Source organism: Lygodium microphyllum, chromosome 19 (assembly GCF_053477565.2).
Source record: "Lygodium microphyllum isolate KBCC chromosome 19, Lygodium_microphyllum_v1.1.10, whole genome shotgun sequence".
Lineage (NCBI taxonomy): Eukaryota > Viridiplantae > Streptophyta > Polypodiopsida > Schizaeales > Lygodiaceae > Lygodium > Lygodium microphyllum.
In genome coordinates, this window is record NC_141153.1 from 128,813,344 (window position 1) to 128,833,555 (window position 20,212).

The 20,212-nt window shown below is 42.7% G+C and overlaps 1 protein-coding gene across 2 annotated transcripts in view; it reads left to right on the forward strand.

Annotated features, from left to right (window-relative positions):
* Positions 1-20,212, forward strand: part of LOC148020372 (CemA-like proton extrusion protein-like protein) — a 93,121-nt gene that overhangs the window by 66,985 nt on the left and 5,924 nt on the right. For both annotated transcript variants that reach the window (XM_087700673.1, XM_087700672.1), the window contains one exon: positions 16,884-16,998. In XM_087700673.1, coding sequence (XP_087556799.1) covers positions 16,884-16,998 — 115 coding nt within the window. The remainder of the gene's footprint in view (positions 1-16,883; positions 16,999-20,212) is intronic.

Genomic DNA, 20,212 nt, shown 5'->3' on the forward strand with positions numbered 1-20,212 from the left:
GTCCTCGATGCATCATGTGAAGATATGAAATATATTTTTCCACGAGAATAAGCAACCATACCATGAATGGATCTCTTGTATGTATCACTCCAACCATTAGCAATCAAGGAAACTCCATTTTTAGCCCACAAGCTCTTTCTAGTTACTGTTGCTTGCTCAACAAGGCGCTTTTCCTTGTCGAGCAAAGTGGTACGTAAGGTCTCTGATGATGGAGGTACATATGAAAGGCCATACTCACCAATCTTCTTGCACATCAATTTAAAATACTCTGACATGGCTGCACGAAATTGAATGTGGTCTTGATTAAAAAAACGTGCCACTGATGTATCCATCTCTTCCTTCTTCTTGGGATTCCAACTAGCATCAAGTGTGCTCTATCTATGCGCAACATGTGGCGCTGTTGATGCCATGGCCGATGCAATGCCTGCAGTAGGTGTAGAGGTAGCACTTTCTGATACTGACCCTACTCTAGACACATTTGATAGGGATGGTGTCACAAAAGTTGCAGGGTTAACTGCAACATGTTGTGTTCTAGATGCAAGATAAGCTTGTTGACCTGCTACATGGTCACGAAGCTTCCTTTGCTTCTCCAAGGTCACATTCGGAAAAAACTGTACTTCTGAATTTGGCTCATGTAGGAGATGAGCTCGGACCTGATTATGCATAAAACAGAATAGGTGGCAATTGGTATTCCATATTCTAATATTTAAGTAACTTATTAAAATCAATAAAAATTCAAAATACAAATGCTCGGCTCAATGGATTACCTTGTTTGCTCCACTAGTTCACTTCTATGGGCAAAGCTTGCAAGTCCATGGTCGAGATCCTCCACCATTCAATGGGCGGTCAGCATTTACTTCTTCCCACCATGACCAATCATCGGACCTGCTTTTTCTTTTTCTTCTTCTTCTTCCATGAGGCTACTAACTCCTTGCAATCCTTCCGCAAATGTCCCTTCTTACCACAGTGATAAGAATAGGCCTTCGACTTCTTTCTATCACTCCTCTATGAAGCTATAAATGGCTCACTGGAATCTCCATAATGAGACGGAAGTCTCCTTGTAAAACCAAAGATGCCTCATGCTTAAGGAACATCAAGGACATATGTGTAAAGTTAATAGGTGTAGAGGATGTTTGTGCTCGCAAAGGATTGGCCACTCTATCAAACTTTGGGAAGAGCTTGTAGAGGATTGTTTCCACTAGATGGGCCTCTCGAAGGGTAGACTGCATGTGTTGAAGCTGGTCTTGTACTTGTGTAACATGGACCAAAAAGGATTAAATGGTGTCCTTTAGCTCAAACTTCATTTGTTGAAGTTGTGCATAAAGGGTCATGGCACATATGGTGGAAGGTGTCTCATACAACATGTGAAGCTTCAACCATATTTCTGGGGATGTCTTGCAAGATATAACCACCAATAGAACAACTTTAGAAATACATTGAAGCAGTGCAGAGCATCGTCAGAATCCCATGTAAGCACAACTTCCTCATGGGTCCTTATCAAAATCTTCGGGAATAGAAAAAGGATGCTGAGGCCAAGGAATAGCTCTACAAAATCGGCTTCTACACAAACCAGGCTTCCATGACAGCATTCCATGTAACATAGTGAGGTCCATGTAACTTATCATCTATAGAAGTGCATAGAGGAGCCATCGAGAGAGGAAAAGAAGAGAAGATAGAGAATAGAGGGTATACGAAGAGGGAATGCAGCCAAACCAACAGCAGAGACTTCACAAAATGAGAGTTCACATGTAGTGCAACCAAATATTTGATTAGAAACGAAGGGAAATTGCTGCAAAATGAACAAAACTAGTCAAATACTGCCACAAATAGCAAAAACGGCCTATGCAAAGAGTCACCCAGCCTCAGTTAGGGGCAAAAAACCAAAAAGGCAGGCTGGTTGAGCATTTAATGTAGCAAAGTAACGATTGCAGGCTAGAATCTAGGCACATGCTGAAAACATAGATTGCTGGTCTGAAAATGCAGGCAGCGGCTGAGTACACACAGGCTGACCATGAGCAATAACAAGACGTGTGATCAACAGAGGAGAGAAAGACCTATAATCAGTAGAAAAATCGCAACAAGAACCTAGATCCTACAATCTGATACCATGTCGGAAGTGGTGCAACAAAGGAAGAGAAGTGAGAGATGTGCTCAGGAAATGGAATCCATATATCAAACACGAGAATGATACATACAACAATGAGTCACTAGCTGCGTGGGCACCAGCACTAGCTCCTCTCTCCAATAGGAAGACCACCTGAAGAATGATGATGATTGAATGGGAGGAGCAGATGTAGAATAAATAGGCCCAAAATGGCGGTTGATCGGCCAGCACTTAATGCTAGATGACTGGCATAAAATGCCACACAAAAATCACTAAAATAATGTGTAAATAAAAGGCAATGTGCCCAGCCCTGATAGACATGCTCAAAATCACACATGAGGTCATAGTTGTCAGGTACGAAAGGTACGATACGGTACGGTATGATAAATACGGTACTAATTAGTACCTTATGATTTTATAAGGTACGGTACGATATTAGTACAAAAAAATTTAAAAATATTTTTTAAATAACAAAAACCATAAATCATTAAATGATAGATCATAAAATACATGTTTAAACTGAAAATAGCCATTTCATTATAGAATAAGATGAATACATGAGGGTGACCATCACGGTCGCATGGGCTACGCAAAACATGCGATACAACTACAGTCTAGTATATTTAATACAAAAAAAAAAGAGACCTATGTGACATGTCATATGAATGATGAATCTATGATGAGGCATCACTATCATCATCAGAACCATTTGAGTGCTCATCAAGAGAGTCTGAAGATGACTCCTCGGCATCTGATAATGAGACAGACTCATACTCATCCTCACTAATGAGGTTACCATCATCATCAAATGATGGCTCCCTAGGTAGTAGCTGTGTAGGCAAGGGGGGGATGTCATCATGAGACACAGGATGTGAGCTACTAGAGCCCCGCCTTACATATGTTTGCAAGCCACTCGAACCACCCCTCCTCAATGATGGAGGGCATTGAATGACCATGCCCCTGCTACCACCTACTCGAACTTCTCACCCACGAGCACGGTGACTGTGAGTGTCACGAGTATCTGCTGCTATAAGCTCTCTATAGAGCTATGCAAAAATCATCTCCTCCTCCTCGTCCACCTCCTTATGTACACTCGGAAGAGTGTCGCCCCGTCAACTTGAATGTCATTCACCTACACAATCATCGATGCAGTGATACACATAAGATTGATCATGATTCATTGTAAATACTAAATGCTAAAATCTAAATTGTAAAGTATAAAGTTTAAACTTCAAAGTTCAAAGTTTAAAAGTTAAAACAACAAATTTTAAATGTTATGGTTAAGTTTTTAAACTTTATCTGCTTCGGACTACCCATGCTCATCATAGCTCTCATCATGCGTAAGTTAGTGCGGCAATAGATTAGCCGCTCTAACTGTCATGTGCTAAGCCGATTGCGAATCTTTGTGTGAATGAGAGAATAGACATCCCAGTTTCTCTCACATGCACCCCAAGAGCAATCCTGGGCAAGGACCCTCATGGCTAAGGGCTGAAGGGTCTCCAGTGCTTATCCAAAGTTTTGCCACCAAAATAAAGGCTTCACAAGTGACTCTCTCCTCCAACAAGTGGGAGAAGCAAAAGCCACATGCGCTCTCTGATCTGCATAGCATTCTAGCTCCTCTAGCACTGCATTGTGATCATCAACAAGGACCATACGAGTCAAATAAGCAAGCTGGTCTGAATGGAACTCTCTATCATCCATGACTGGTGGTGACTTGTAGGCTAGATGTACAAATGCAGCAAAACCATGGATGGGCTTATGCATCTAGGTCCATCTCCTCTCTGCTATCTCTAAAACATGTGCACTTTGTGTTTCTGTGATCACTATACAAGCACGTGCCTCTGCCAATGCCGCTCTAAAGAAGTGAACGAGAAGGCCCATGGTGGACCCCTCGCAATCACTCATACGTAACACCCTATAAAAGGGAGTCATGACAATGACAACGGCATGAACTTTTTGCCAAAATTGCTCATTAAGGCATAATCGCTACATGGCTTTGGCCTCCTCTGTCTCATGCTCATCCCACTCATTCCAGAGAGTGGACACCACTGTCTGGTGCAAGGCGGAACCACACCTCATAAAGGCGCTCCAGCAATAACCACATGTAAGCAAAGCGAGTTGAAGAAGGCTTCTACAACTCAAGTGTGCTATGCTCACGATACATTGCAAGCACCTTTACCTTTACCGTGAAGAATGTGACAATTGATGTAGCTTTGCGGACCACCCTCTTCACCCACTTGAGCTTCCCAATGTCCTCCATGAGCAAGTCCAAACAATGACTTGCACATGGAGTCCACACAATGGTAGGGAACTCGGCCTCAAGCAAACGGCCCATGCTCCGAGAATTCAATGCATTGCCGGTAACAACTTGCACTACATTTGAGAGGCCCACCTATAACCACAATTTACAAATTACAAGTTATGTATAAATCAAATTTCAATTATGAATCATGATATTATGATTTATCATTATGAAAGAAAGTGAAACAAATTTAAAACGCAAATTGCAATGTATACCTCAATGATAGCTTTTTGAATGTGGCGGTAGATGAATGCGCCCATCGTTTTTCTCCCCCTCTTGCCGGTATCTACAGCCCGCAAAAAGTAAGTGCCGAGTGGACATGAGATGAGTATGTTGATGATGCCCCGTTTCTTACGATCACTCCATCCGTCGGTGAGAATGGAGCAACCATATTTTATCCATGTGGCCCGAATAGGATCAAGGGCTTTATCAATCCTCTCTTTCTCTTCATCAATCTTTCTCGTCCTCATGTGATTGTATGTGACACCGGTCCATCCTTCACATGGACCCACATTGGCAATGGCTTTTACCATCTTCTTCGATTGCTCTTGCTTTAGGACATTGAATGCAAGATTACACTCAATCACCGTGCGTGCAATTTCAATGTCTGGGTGATTGAGAGAGAGACGATTGTCTCTGCGGCACCGCATGAGCCTCCACTCTTTGTCTTTTACCAGAGCCGGATGTGGATGTGGAGCCCCTACCACCAATGGTAGAGGTCTCTCCCGCATCGGTTGAAGATATGCCCACATTGGATGCTTCCTCGTTAGTAGGCATAGGAGTTGGTGCCGATAAGCCACTTCCTCCTCTTGTGGATCCCCCTCTCATCTTGGCGAGAATCTCTTCCGCAATGTTTGGAGGGATCTCCTTGCATGGACCAACTCACCCCCCCGTCTTGGAAAGATGTTGGAGAAACCGAGTTGCACCGCTTGTATAGTGTTTCCCGCAATACTTGCATGTCCAATGGTGGGAGTTGGACTTCTTTGTGTCCCTCTCCACATGGATTGCATGCAAATTGAAGGCCTCGTGCTTCTCACAAGTCATGGTGTCGATGACGAATAAAGAGGCCCCAGAGAGAGAGAGAGAGAGAGAGAGAGAGAGAAGAGAGAGAGAGAGAGAAAGATGCTTGAGTCTCGACTCTTGAAAGTTGAAACTTGAGTCTTGAAAGTTGAAAGGGAGGGAGACTCGAGAGGCCTGAGGGTTGGGGTAAAGTTGTGGGGTAAAGTTGAAAGAGCAAGAGTGAGAGATGGAATGGGAGATGAGAATGGCAAATGCTTTGATAGGGTACGGGATAGAGGGGATGGGATATGAGATTTGACTCTTTGAGAATGACAAATGCTTCAATAGGGTGCGGAAAAGAGGAAGATGAGAATGGTAACTTGTAAGTGCTTGTTGAATTGGTGTGGAAGCATGGAGGAGAGGAGCACCTTTTGTAGATGAGAGAAGGGCCAAAGATCAAAGTTCAAACAGTCAAAGTCTAAAGAGAGAAGGAATCCAAAGTCTAGACTCTAAAGAGAGGGCTGCAAGCTGGAGCCTAGAAGGAATCCAAAGAGGAGCATTAAGTTTTGCATGGATGATGGCTGGAATTTGGAAAAGGGAGGTGTGGTGAGGTATCCAAGGCTTCCCACCCCCCCAAAAAGTGCAAAGTGGACACTGTAGTCTGCAGGAAACGTGGGACGCAGGGGCGCAGAAATTTACACGAAAAGAGCACGCGCAGGCCAGGTGGCCGAAATAGGCCAGTTTTATCGTACGAAATCATACCGTACGGTACTGTACGGACCGTTTCATACCACGTACGGAGGCAACTATGCATGAGATGACAAACTGGCTAACAGCTACTTGCTGGGCGCAAGCTTTGTACCGCTGCGGAGGCAGCCCTTAGCACTGCCATAGCATATCAAGTGATGATTGCTTTTTTGCAACCACATGTGACAACCCACAATTGTTACTACCTACAAGGTGATGACATGCATTTGCTCCTATTTGCAACCTTGTGAGAAAGAAGAAAGAAAGAAAGAAAGATATATTAATGTCTTTTGAGGCTAAATTTGGCTTATGAGACAAAATCATGTACAATATTGATTGTCATTGGACATCAAAATGTGACATCCTAAAAGTGAAATATTGTAAAAGAAGCCATGGTGGTGTACAAGGAAAAATAGAGAAAAAAAGAAAGTTATATTAATGTCTACAAAAGGCCAAATTGGCCTATGAGACCAAAATGTTACATGTGAGAAGTTTGGGAGTTTTCCATGTCCCAAGAAAGCTGTCATCTAATGCTATGGGTAATTGAATGGAGAAAAAACATGGAACAATACATAGCTAATGAGTACAAAATGATCTCTAAGCCAGATACGATGTGGAATTACTTAGGAGGGGCACTCATCCCAAGATGTCGCTCATGGGTCTATCAAGCATAGAGAGGCTAAAGCAGCGAGGTAGGGTCCCCTAGTGGCGGTGTAGTAGCCTCAGTATCTACAGATGATGCCTCCTATGAGGGTGCGGACCAAATGGGCATGGGCAACGGGCTCTGCACCTCTTTGTGGTTGTGTCTAGGGTGGTTCCCTGTGGTGGGGTGTTGACTGATGAGGGCTCTGTAGTGGAGGGAGTAGTTGATGGTCTATAGAACTCGGTGAGTGTACCGTGTCTCTGTTGTTGGGTTCGCAAGAGGTGCTCTCTGTGGTGGCGTAGCTCTAGTAAGAAGAGCCCGAGGCATCTCTGATCCGGGAAATCCATAACCTTGGATAGTGGCCCAAAACCCTCCCTGAACAAGCACTAGAAGTGCCCTCAAACCTCATATTACACTGGGCATGTGCATAAGTAGTGCTCCTCCGTTTTTGGCTCGAGTTGACAAGATGGCAAACCTTGTCCTCTCGGGGGAGTGTGCATTGTATCTACCTATCTCGATTCGAAGTTGGTGTGAGAATTTACAAAGCTGTCCAATGGTGCATCATACACCATGAGAAAGGTGTACATCCTGTTGAGCTAAAAATGCATTAGCTTCACTTAAACAGCCCTAAAACATGCTTAATTAAGGAAGAAATCTTGTTTATTTAAAAAGAAATGCGTTTCTAGAGAGTCTCTGTATCCCATGAGCACAAACCCATGTGGGAGGGCCCAAACTTTCTATAAATAGGTATGCTGCCCTCCATTCAGCCCTATCTCGTTTTTGCAGGTTGCAAGTGTTTTCAGCTTAGTGCCCACACCGCATTCACAAAGGACATTGCAGTCCAAGCTGTCCATTGTAGTCGTCACTCATTTGGCACTTGTTTCCAGCTCTTCGTCATTAGTTTGTTGCTCTTTCCAGCCGAGCGACTGCTGTTGTCGATCATCCAACTGTTGTATAGCGTGCAATATCAGCATACTATTGCGTCTGTAGACCCTAGCTACCACCCTGCAGATTTTCTCTCTCCTCCAGCTGACACGATCATGTCCTCAGCCTGTTGCTGTTGTTATCTCTCTCTTACAGCTTGCATTTGCTGTTTTCTCTCTCCTCCTAGCTGCGTTCATTGTTTTCTCTCTGCTCACTTGTGTTTTTAGTCTTTCTCTCTCCTATATTGCCATCTACAACACATCTAGCCTTCCTTGGCTGTGTTTGTTGGTGTTCAATATCCGGAGGTTGCCTTGCTGTGATTCGGAATCCGACCGTTCGGGGTACGAAACACTCTCCAACTCATTACCCCTACCCTGATCCTTCAGATGCAAGAGTTCGAGGTACAATATTCATTCACTGCATAGTGTGTTTGCTGCATGAGCATTGTATACTCAATAGTCATATCATTTTATTCATTCTCTCTGTGTTAATTGTCTTTGAGTTACCCTAACCGTAACTGTGTTCTTCTATCAGTGTGTGCTTTGTCGTACGGTATTATTTGTGTTTCTATATTAGGGTATTTTCTTCACATGGTATCAAAGCCGAGTCCTCTGAGAGAAACCTAGGACTTGATCTGAAAGCTCTACACAAAAAGCAAGAACGACAGAAGGTCAGATGACTTGGAATGCTACTTTCGTACCACTTCTCACGTCCGAGCTAAATCCAATGAGGAACGAGTCCGAGTGGGCCTCATAGCTTGCTTCAGAAGCTCACGACATGGCCGGACAGACAATGAACCATGGAGTTCGGCGACCTTACGAGATCCATGCAGCTAAGTACGATCTCATTTTGATGCATAGAGCCCATGAGCAGATAGAAGGTAAGTTTGAATTTCACCCTTTAGATTTGGTGTATCGATCTACTGATCATGCAGTAAGAGCGGAATCTCCACTTAGGATTGGCCATCTACAAGTGGAAACTGGTATAGAGTACACTCCATTGCTTTCATACTTATTCTCTCCGGTGCTAGATATGTCTACCATTTCAGATTGTGTAAATAATGATTCTCCTTCTTCTATTGATATGGATGATTTTCATGATGAAGGGCGTATACAAAACAATTTTTGGTTTATGAGTAATGAGGAAGACATATATTTCTTTATGAACTCAAGACTAGGTAAGCAGTTGAAACAAGAAATTATGAGTACTTATTTCCCTTCTTCTCCTTCAGACAATTTTGTTTTGGAAGGTCAAAATGAAGTAAGTGCATTTTCATCATCATCATTTCAATTTAATGCATTTAATGGACAAAAAGAACCCACATTATTTTCCACATCTACCCCTATAACAAATCCGTCTAATCTCCCTCCCATCCCACCCTTTTATTCCACTGCTATATCCTTTTAGCCTCCATTAAGTGCACTGCATGTTGCATCTTATGTAGGATCACATGTGTTTTCATTCACCATACCGGAGGGTCTTTCAAACTTAGACACAGCTGTTAGGATCTCATTTCTTTCTTAGTCAAGTGGTGTTCCACCTTTTCCTCATACACTTTCGGGATCATTGCAACCTCGGTATTCTCCCCAATCTCTCTTGAGTGTGGATCAGTTGGTGCCACAGTTTGCCTCCATGGCATTACCTAGTGGACCCTCCACTCATTATGCTATGTCCCAACTAATATTTAGACATGGCTTACATGTCCTAGTGCCTCCATCTCCATCGGCACCTTATGGAAACATTCATGTTTCAATGCCTCCGCATCAATCGGCACTCATTGGACACTCACAGTCTATTTTTGCCTACCCACCTCTTTTCCCTTCTCTTCCTTATCAGACACCTCCATCACCACCATCTTATCCTCCACATCCATCTTACTTCACATTTCCAATATCTCATGTTTGTATCTCATCTTCCGTCAAGCATGCATTCAATGACAAGACGTGTTTTAACGTTAAACTTTACAACTTGGTGAAATTTTATGAGACATGTCCTTGACTCATAGAACCTATGGGATCTTGTGTAGGGGTTGGAATCCCAACCTGATCTAGCACTTGTTCCATACGAGATCGTCCGTTCATGGAGAAAGGCTAGGAATACCTTCGCTACTGTCGAGCTGATGCAGGGTTTATTACATGAGTCTCATTCTCAGCTTCAGCATTTTGACTTAGCATCAAAGCATCGGGCACACTTGACTGACTGCTATACGGCTCAGGATAGGATCCGTTGAATACATCTTGACCATGAGATTCAGAGCTTCAAAATCTCTTATCGGGATGACTTGAAAGTCAAGTTAGGTGAGTATCGGCATCTCCTTGCCGAATTCTCCACTATAGGGACTCCTAACTTCTTTGACGATTAGGTCACATTGTTTCTTAAGAAGCTGAATACTTCAATTTTGTGCATCAAGTGGTTTCTTTACCCAATTTACCTACATTCTATGAATTTGAGTGTCAGCTATTGTGTTATATATGGCTATTCGATTAGTTTCATATGAATAATCCCTCAAAGGGGGCTCTTGTTGCTCATTTTTAGAAGGGGCAACAAGGGAAGGGTAAAAAAAATCAAACTTCAAATCAAAATCAAAATAAAAAACAAGCAGGTGACTCACAAGGAAACTTCTTGTCTCAACTCAAACTTGGGTGGTAGAATGTACCTAAGAAGAATATGTATTGTTAACATTGTCAAAAGGCTGGCCATTATGATGACAAGTATCAATCAAGGGCAAGAGGCACAACACCAAAATCCAAGCCACAAACCTCTACCCCTTAGTAGAGCAACCCCCATTAGGGGAGGCAAGGTGATGGCAAGGGATAGTGGAAAGGTCAAATCCACATTGCCACTCGTCAGCCATCTCAATCGACAGGTGAAGGCAATCTAAGCTGTATTGTAATGGTGAGAGGTGATCCATGTGTAATCCATGTCTCTATCTGGGCGTACGAGTACTTAGTATATCCTTGTAATGCTAGATGTCTAGATGACTCTAGTGTAAGCCAAGAGTATCTCTCTCGCGCCAAGATCCTGAGGCTATGTAGGAAAGTGACTGTCTAGAAGAGGGTCTTTGCCACTATGGTGGCGCTCCATCTCTGCTTTGATGATCTCATGTGGTATGGAGGGTTTACTTCGAATCATTTGTGAAATCATCAGTGCCAAGGGTCTCTTCATCTGCTCCCACCCCTTATAACCTTGGTTTTCCCATGGTTCACTATGAGATCCCTATCTTGATAAAAGGCTTGTAGTGCATCTAGGTGGTGTTGCAATCCCTCTGGTGTGCTGGAGATGAGGACTATGTCAATGGCATACAGAAGTATGGGTATCAATGCCCCCCCCCCCCCCCCCCCCCCCCCCAAGGCTAGCTCCCCTCCCTCCAAGTCCATCAATGTAGTTTGATATCTCATTTTTTTAATTTTTTTTTGCAAGTAAAATATGGTTGATTATATTACTCAAAAAACTGCTTACAATAGAGTGCTCATGCTCAATAGACTAGCCGGAGCTTATGCAAAGTCACCAATACATCATATATACAAGCCTCTCATGGGGGGATGGGGGCAAGAAGCCATTGGGCCAATTGGGGCTGCTTGCCTGCATCACGAAAAATAGACCCTGGCTGCTCCAAGTGCGCATGAAGTGACCTCAGAGCTCCTGACGAGCCTTGGACATGCCCTGCACCTAGTCCCATCGGCCGCGAAGGGAGTGGATGATGGAGGCCCAGAGCTCTGCTAAGGTTGCATGTGCTGAAAGTCTCTCTCCGCCGAAGGCCTCCTGACACCACGCCTTCCAGATATGCCATCCAGTAAGACTTCATATAATCTCCTATACCTCCGAGCAGTCTGCTATGGGCTCCAGTACCTGGCAGATGGGTAGAGCCTCCAAACCGACTATTGCGCACGACCCTGCCTCAATAATGAATATTGTGTCCTGCATCCCGGCCTCATACAATAGGTGACGGCCCTGGTTGACTACCTGTCAACAAAAAGCTTCCCGGTACATCCATGTATACATTTGAACCAGTTCAACTTAATTTTCAGTCAATTGCTTGCTTTGGATTTCCATATTGATGATGAGTTCAAGGCTACTTTCTTGCTATGCACTTTGCTTGAAAGTTGGGATACTTTCAGGACAGCTTTGAGTAACTCGAATGCTCAGCTATTATATTCTAATGTGGAGAGTTCTTTGCTGATGGAAGAACTCAATAGACAAAATAATTCAGCAAACAAGTCTTCTAATGCATTGCACACTAGAGGCAGGTTTCAACAACAGGGAAGTTCTGAAAATTGAGCATGCAGCAAGTCTCGTGGCAAAAATGTGGAGTGCCATCATTGTGGCAAAAAGGGGCACTATAAACGGGATTGTTTTCAATTGAAAAAAGAGAAAGGCAAAAACAAAAACACTAAAGACAACAAGGCTGAGAAAAAGGACAGCTAGCCTACAAAGAAAAGCAATGTGAAAATAGAAGAGGTTAATGTAGTCACGCATGAGAATGACAGTGATAGTGATGTACTTCTTCTTCTTCTTTGAGTGCACATGCATTGATTGCAAATTCTGAGGATGATATGCACTCTTGGATACTTGATTCAGGTACATCTTCTTATATCACACCACATCGTTAGTGGTTTTCTAACTACAATGGTGATGTACATGGTGTTGTGCACTTGGAGAATAACTATGTATGTAAAATTGCAGGCATTGACAGTGTGAAACTGCACAGGGCAGCTAGATGATGAAGGCCATCACACCACCTTTGGGGATAGCAAATGGAAAATTTGCAAGGGCTCTCACATTGTTGCCAAGGGCTCCGAAAGTGATACTTTGTATCCTTTGCATGTATCTAGTGTGCGTGACCATGTAGTCACCATAACCGAGCAGCCAAGTGTTTCTTTGTGGCATAGCCGGTTGGGACACATGAGTTAAACTGGAATGAAAGTAATTTCTCACTTGGGTTATTTGTCATCTTGGAGGTATGTTGATTTTGAACAGTGTGATCATTGTATTTATGCTAAACATACTCAAACATCACATAAAAAATCTCTCTCTGAAGTCTTCACCCTTAGAGTTGGTACATAGCAAATACTTGTGGTAAATACTCGTTAGACAATAGCAAATACTTGTGGTAAATGTCCTTGAAAATGCAAGGAATGATGCTGAAAATGATTAGCAAGATCTTGCCCATGATGTACCACAAATTCAGCAAGAATATGTGCCTTTGAAGCAACCAGAACCAGCTGTACAACATGCTGAACCTGCAGAACAGCAAGCTGTTAATGCAGATTTGCAAGCTGAACAGCTAGCAAATCTTGACCATCGGGTCTGTAGGTCGACTAGAGTGCAAAGATAGCCAAATAGGTTCATTCGTGGTATTAACAATGTGGCTAATTATGTCATGTTGACAGATTGTGGTGAGCCATCATGCTTCTAGCAAGCTATGGATAGAAAAGATAGTAAGAAATGGCATAAAGCAATGTTATCAGAGATGGAATCTCTCATGAAAAATGACACTTGGGATTTGGTGCATTTGCCTAAAGGGCAGAAAGTGCCACTATGCAAATGGGTTTACAAAATGAAAGTCACTTCTGGTTCTCTGTCAAAGTACAAGCATGCCTAGTTGCTAAAGGGTACGAGCAAGAACATGGAATTGATTTTGCTGAAATTTTTTGTCCTATAGTTAAAATGACTACTTTGCGAAGTATCTTGGGCTTGGTTGCATCTAGAGACATGAACTCATATAGATGGATGTAAAAACCGCTTTCTTACATGGTGATCTGCATGAGGAGATTTATATGCAGCAGGCTGAGGCTTTTGCTGCAAAGGGCAAAGAGCACCTGGTATGTAAACTCAACAAGAGTTTGTATGGGCCGAAGCAGGCACCACGAGAATGGTATCATAAATTTGATACATTTATGCAATCTCAGGGATTTCGTCGTTCTTAAGTTGATTACTGCTTATACACCAAGAAGGCAGCAGATGGCAGCCTCATTCTTTTTGTTTTGTATGTGGATGACATGTCGATTGTAGGCAAGGATGTTCATGCCTTAGACTCCTTGAAGCAGAGTTTACACAATAGCTTTGATATGAAGGATCTTAGTGAGGCCAATCACATTCTTGGCATGCGTATACTCACAGATCAAAGGGTCTTTTTATCTGTCACAACAGGGGTATGTTACTAAGGTTTTGCAGCATTTCAATATGGAGGGGGGGAAAGCCATTAGTGTACCATGGCCTCCATATGTGAAACTTAGTGCAGATGACAGTCCCACATCTGATGATGGAAAGGTTAAAATGCCCAAGATACCTTATGCTTGAGCTGTTGATAGCTTGATGTATGCTACGGTTGCTACACGTCCTGACATTGCATTTGCGGTGGGAGTGGTTAGCAGATACATGGAATATCCTTGCAAAAAGCATTGGGAAGCAATGAAGGGTATCATGAGATACCTTAAGGGCACAAAGGGTTTGTGTATATACTTTGGTAAGCGGAAGTCATCTATTGTTGGGTTCACGGATGCAGACAATGCTAGCCATCCTGACTGTAGAAAGTCTACTTCAGGATATGTGTTCACATTCATAGGTGGAGCAGTCTCGTGGATAAGAGGCTGCAAAAGAGTGCTGCATTGTCTACTACAGAGGCAGAGTATGTGGCTGCCACTAAGGCATGTAAAGAGGCTTTATGGCTTTCATGTCTAGTGAGAGAGCTCGATATTATAGAGGTTCCTATCCTTCACTGTGACAGTCAGAGTGCTATCATGCTAGCACGGAATCCTGTCTTCCACGCAAAGACAAAGCATATATAAGTGAAGTATCACTTTATCAGGGATGTACTTTATCAGGGATGTACTTGACAACAAGGGCATTGAGCTTGTCAAGATACATACAGATGATAACCTTGTAGACCTTCTCACGAAGGGTTTTCCCATAGAGCAATTTGCTCATTGTCACCAAAATATGTGTATTTCAGCTTTGTATATACATAGACTTAGCTAATTATTTTCTCTACCTTCAGGTGTGGGAGCTTTCGCTCAACCGCCAAGACCCTCGGACCGCTTATTCTTTCAAGCGTTTCAAGCGAGCTCTAATGGCTATCTCTCACCTAGCCGACACGCCGTCGATCCTACGAGTGTAGTGAGCTTACCTTGATGCTCGATCGAGTACCCTCCTCTCTCTTACACTCCGGTAGCTCCACGATCCTAGATGCTAGCGCAAGCATCCTCAAGCCTCCTCCATCTCCAAGCTCCATCCTCCATAGCCGCGCGCGCAAGAGAAGAGAAGGGGAGAGAAGAGAAGAAGAGGAGAGGAGATGGTGAAGAGCTTCACCCTCTTGATCCCTCACCCTCACACACACTCACTCCCTCACACTCTCACACTCCCTCTCTCAAGAGCACACATAAGCAAGAAGGAGAGAAGAAGAGAGAAAGAAGAGGACTCCTTTTGCCACACACCAAAGAATGAGCTTCTCATTCACTTTTCAACTTTATATACAAAACCCTAAATCCCTTTCGGGCGGTCATCCCCTTTTCCTCTTTTACATGGCCGGCGGTAGCCTAGGCCCTTTTTCCCATTTCCCACCATTCTAATTTATCCTATTCCCACTAATGCATACACTTTGCACAGGAGCGAGCCTGGCACTCTTTTACACAGATTTAGGGGCGCTTACGCATTTTAATGGTGCGCCTTTTCCTCTTTCATTGTCGTGGCCCAACACCGAAGCCTCTTGAGGGTCGTGTCCGAACATTTGAATTTTTCAGGGATTGGTTGCCAGTCAAGGCGCCTTTTTTGCTCTTGCGCCTTTTTTGCTCTTTTTCCTTCTTCCCAGTTTCCGCTCCTCTGTGCTGCGGTAACGTGGTCGGATTCCCAGTTTCCGCTCCTCTGTGCTGCGGTAACGTGGTTGGAAACATGGTAACATCAGGCATGTTGCCTTTAGGTGGGAGGTTGTTGGGAATAAAGGCTCACCTTACCTTTTACACTGTTTGGGTGTAAATGCACCCTTACACTCTTGTACTTTATATATTATCTAAACCTAAAAGTGGTACACCCGTCATTGTACCAAATATTGATTGTGTCTTGCTCACACTCTTGCCACTCACTCTTTTCTATGTTTCTTCTTGCATTCAGTTTGCAATCTCGATTCTAGCTCACTCAGTCTCGATCCTAGTAGTGCCATCACCATAAGGTACCAATTTAATGGATTCTTCTCTTCCAATTCGATTGGCACTTCAAGATGAGTCAAATTCTTCTTTTAGTAATATGGTTCTCTCATGGGATATTATGTTGTTTGAGATTCAAGCAACTTTTCTACCTTTTTTGGTCACAAAAAAGTAGGTTTTAATAGGAGAATAATATATTTTTCTGTTACCATCCGAAGGTATTATTTAGTACTATATTTAGTACCATAAATCTTAAGGTAACATTTAGGGTATCATTTAGCACCATGGAGTTGGTGTTGGGCTAACATTGCTTATGTTCAAAGTTCATTAATGGTTTCATCCTCAACTATTGTATGCCATGTCTTTGTTTGCTACTGTCTTTCGACTGTGTTTGAAATAGGTTTGGTAGAGATTTCATTTTTTCTTCAGGAAACAGTCTTCAAGGGTTTACCTTGTGGCTAGTAGTTGTTCTCAAGGCTACTCTCTGAGTGGATGGTAGAGATTTCATTTTTTCTTCTGGAAGCAGTCTTCAAGGGTTTACCTTGTTTTTAGTAGTTGTTCTCAAGGCTACTCTCTGAGTGGATTGTTCATTGTTTTCATTGATGTGGGCATATTAAGGAGAAAGTTCAAGTTGAAGGGAGGTTCAAAGAGTCAACATTTGCTGCTCAAACTTGATCTATAAACAGTGTGACACACCAAACCAGTTAAAGAAGGCTACAGGTTACATGAAAGCTTGTACTTTGTGTTAGGGATGCCTAGCTGTATATGGATGTTTAAAAATTGTGTATTAAAACTGGTTGAACAAGTCCATCAACTGCTGGTAATATCAGACTGATGACGAAGCCACAGCTGTATCTAGGTTACAATGCTACCTTTTTAAGCCTCTCTGAATGATTATTAATGGTGGGGAGGTTTTAAAAATCGTTAAATTGTCAAGAGTTATTTTTGTGTATCTTTTGAAGCATGTTGGTTAGTGCTTACACACTCTGATGTTTGTAATTTCTGAGTCTTCTCACTTGTGAGCAGATTGGAAATGCGGGAGGAGCTGAGATTGGAAAATAGGAAGGCATTTGCAAACATTTGGTCTGATATTCTTGCTGGGTTGACAGTTTTTCTATTGCTATTTTTCAATCCTCGTAAGGTATGTGTTGTGTTTCAGTAAACTTTTCTTGCTTTTTTTTTAGCAACTGCATAATGAGACTTCAAAAAGAAAAGCAGTTCAATGTATACAAGCAAGTGTTTGTCACTGGGTATACCATATTATGAAGTTGATAACATGTTTAGTACATCTCTATCCCATAGTGAAACAGCCGTCAGTGGGAGTAAAGGGCAGTAATAACTTCATTTAGCAAACAAAGTAACTTTAAACCGAAAGTCAACAAAACAAATAATTCAGATAGGAGGAACTTGGATGCTTCCACACTTGCACAATGACACTTTTTGGCCCTGAACCTGTGGTGCCCTTTTCCATTCAAGGTACCAAAGTCTGATGTTCAGTGCACATGGCTCAAATGCCAATGGTTTTGGGGAGCCAAGGTGGGCTTTGTAGCTGTCAATAGAACCACTTGACTTTCTTTTAATTTTATAAACCCATTGGCACCTATTGCACACTCATTAGGAGGCAAGTCACATAGCTCCCAAGTGTCATTCTAATGGATAGAATCAATCTGTATCTTCATTGCTTCCACCTAACAATCATCTGAAAAAGCATCTTTATAGCATAGAGGTACCTCATTGCATGTTGTAGCCACTAATGCACATGCAAGAAGATTACCTTGTTCTTTGCGAGCGGAGGCTCATGTGTGGGTAGCCAAAGGAAGAGGTTTCTTGTTGTCCCAAAGAGTGTCTAGCAGCCAACAAGGGACTCTTTTAGGCTGTTGAAGTTCAGCCCTTGTGTGCTCTAAATCATCATTAATAGTGGGCTGCTCATGGGACAACATATCATGCTGCTGTTGTTGCTGTAAATCAGGCTGAATATGCTGCTGTAGGATATTGGTAGATGGTGGAAATGAAGGTTGAGTATAAGGATCAGCCATGGAACCATTATGGAAAAGTTGTAGTAGGCTATCAAAGATGTCTAAAGCATCGATAACTGACTACTTTTGAAATTCCAGCTAAGGATGAGAAGCCAAAGAAAGAAAATGCATTGAGGCAAATGTCCCAAACTTTGAGTACCTTGGAGGTGAGATTGGGCAAAAGGCCCAAATTTTACTCAAAATTTGAAGAGAATTTGAAGAAATTGAATAAATTTATTACCCAATGGATGCCAAATGTTGCGCTTGTTCATAAATGAGGCCTCAATTTCAATGAAAAATAGAAAATTTTAGAAAAGCCTCAAATTTGGTGGCAAAATTGAAGTGAAATTTGGCTAATTTTGTGAAAAGCCCCAAATTTGATGATGATTGCATGTCAAATTCCTCCAAGCCAGTGTCAAAATTCACGAATTTAGTTTGAAAGTATCAAAATTTTTCTAATATTTGAGCACAAATTGTGTGAATTTTGAGAAAAGCTCCAAACTTGTGCTTGAGAAGAGGCTCATATGTGAATAGGAGCCTTAGCATGTAAATAGGAGCTTTGAGAATTAATGTTATGAAGGAAATTTAATAGTAATATAGTTCATGATTGTGGAGCTTGAGGCGGCATGATTCCCTGTCAACGATGTGTCAATTAAAGGTAGATAGGAGTGTTCGATGCAACGCGATGTGAGGGGCGCTAGGCATTGACATGGAGATAGGGTGACAAGGTAATGAAAGTGGCAAATTGGTAGGAAACCAACGATGGCTATGCGCGACTGGGCATGGATGTTTGAAGACGAGCAATGTGGCTCTTCAAGTGGCAGGACTACAAATTGCACATGGAGCAGAGTGCAAGTTCGTGACCAGCAGCACTGAGTAGGTCAACCACTCCAACAAGCGATTGTAGGGCGAAGCCTCTAGTGGCGATTGGTGCGAATGGGCAAAGAAGATGTTAGCATGGAATGTAATCGCCAAGGAGAAAATAGAGCCGGCCTAGTGGCAATGGCTCGTAGGGTAGTGGGCTGAGCGAGAAGCTCAATGGCAATGGCTAGTGGTGTATGGTTGGAAGTGATGGCAATGACGAAAAAGATAAGTGGCTATGATACCACTAGTGGTGTATGGTTGCACGTGATGGCAATGACGAAAAAGATAAGTGGCTATGATACCACAATTGGCCCAGGTGTAAAGTAATTGCATGGTTAATTAAAGAGAATCAATCAATTAATCAATGTATGATGATACTCGATCACAAAAGAGAAGCAATGGATTAATGAATGAGAGAGAATACAACGCTCAAGGTGATCACAATGAAAATGGCACACTTATGTGCTAATGACTCACAAAGTGCCTTTTTATAGTAAAATGAAACCCTAAACGGCTTAACTATCATAGGAAATCCTAACTAAAACCCTAACCCTAGTGTCACTTAGTGTCTAGGACACTAGGACACTAGGGGCAACAATTGTATCTAGAAGGCTTGCTGTCAGCTGATTTTTGGCAATGAGTGCCTCTCCATACATGCGACCTTGGTAGAGCTCTGGGCATCCATCATCCACTCACTCCACAACCACTCAGACTACTATAGGATGATTCTTGGGCCCGTCAGGAGCTCCAACATCATTTCTTGCTCACCTAGGGTGACCATGACCTTTTTTTCTCAATGCAGGCCAGCAGCCCTAGGCGGCAATATACTCCTCCGTGGCTTCTTTCCCCCATGCCCCCCAAACCACCATGACAGGCTTGTATATATGATTGTTTTGTGATTTTAAGTCAGCTCCAGCTAGACTATTGAGCACATGTACTTCTTTGTAAATTTCTTCTAAGTAATATACTTCACCACAATTTTTACCACAAAAAACTGTTGTTTGATTCTTGAGGTAAACTCAAGACATCTAGAGATGCTTCTGTTATTAGTGTGATACATATCCTTATACGGAGGGCTCTATGGGGGCTAGCAAGGTGGATCTGATTCAAACTGCTAAACCAGTCATGATGGAGCAAGGAAGTCCTGAGCTAAGGTCTCTTAGCAGATTATCATGTGTCACAATTTCGAGATCAGTTGATTTAGGACTCCATATGGTTTCAGGAGTGAGTTCAGGACCCTACAGTTCCAAAGTCAGGCCATTATCTGGAATGGGTAGATTTAAAAAAGGGATATGCTGTGCAGCTTTTGAGTGAGACCAATTGTCTAGGGGGGAAGGTCAGCTGTGCTAGATTTGCGACTGTTGGAGGGATACCTATCAGCATTTTGATAACGCTCTGTATACTCAGATGATGCATGTTAGGGAGAATGCAACTGGTTGTAGATAGGAGATTGATGCAAGACTCAAGTAATCTAGC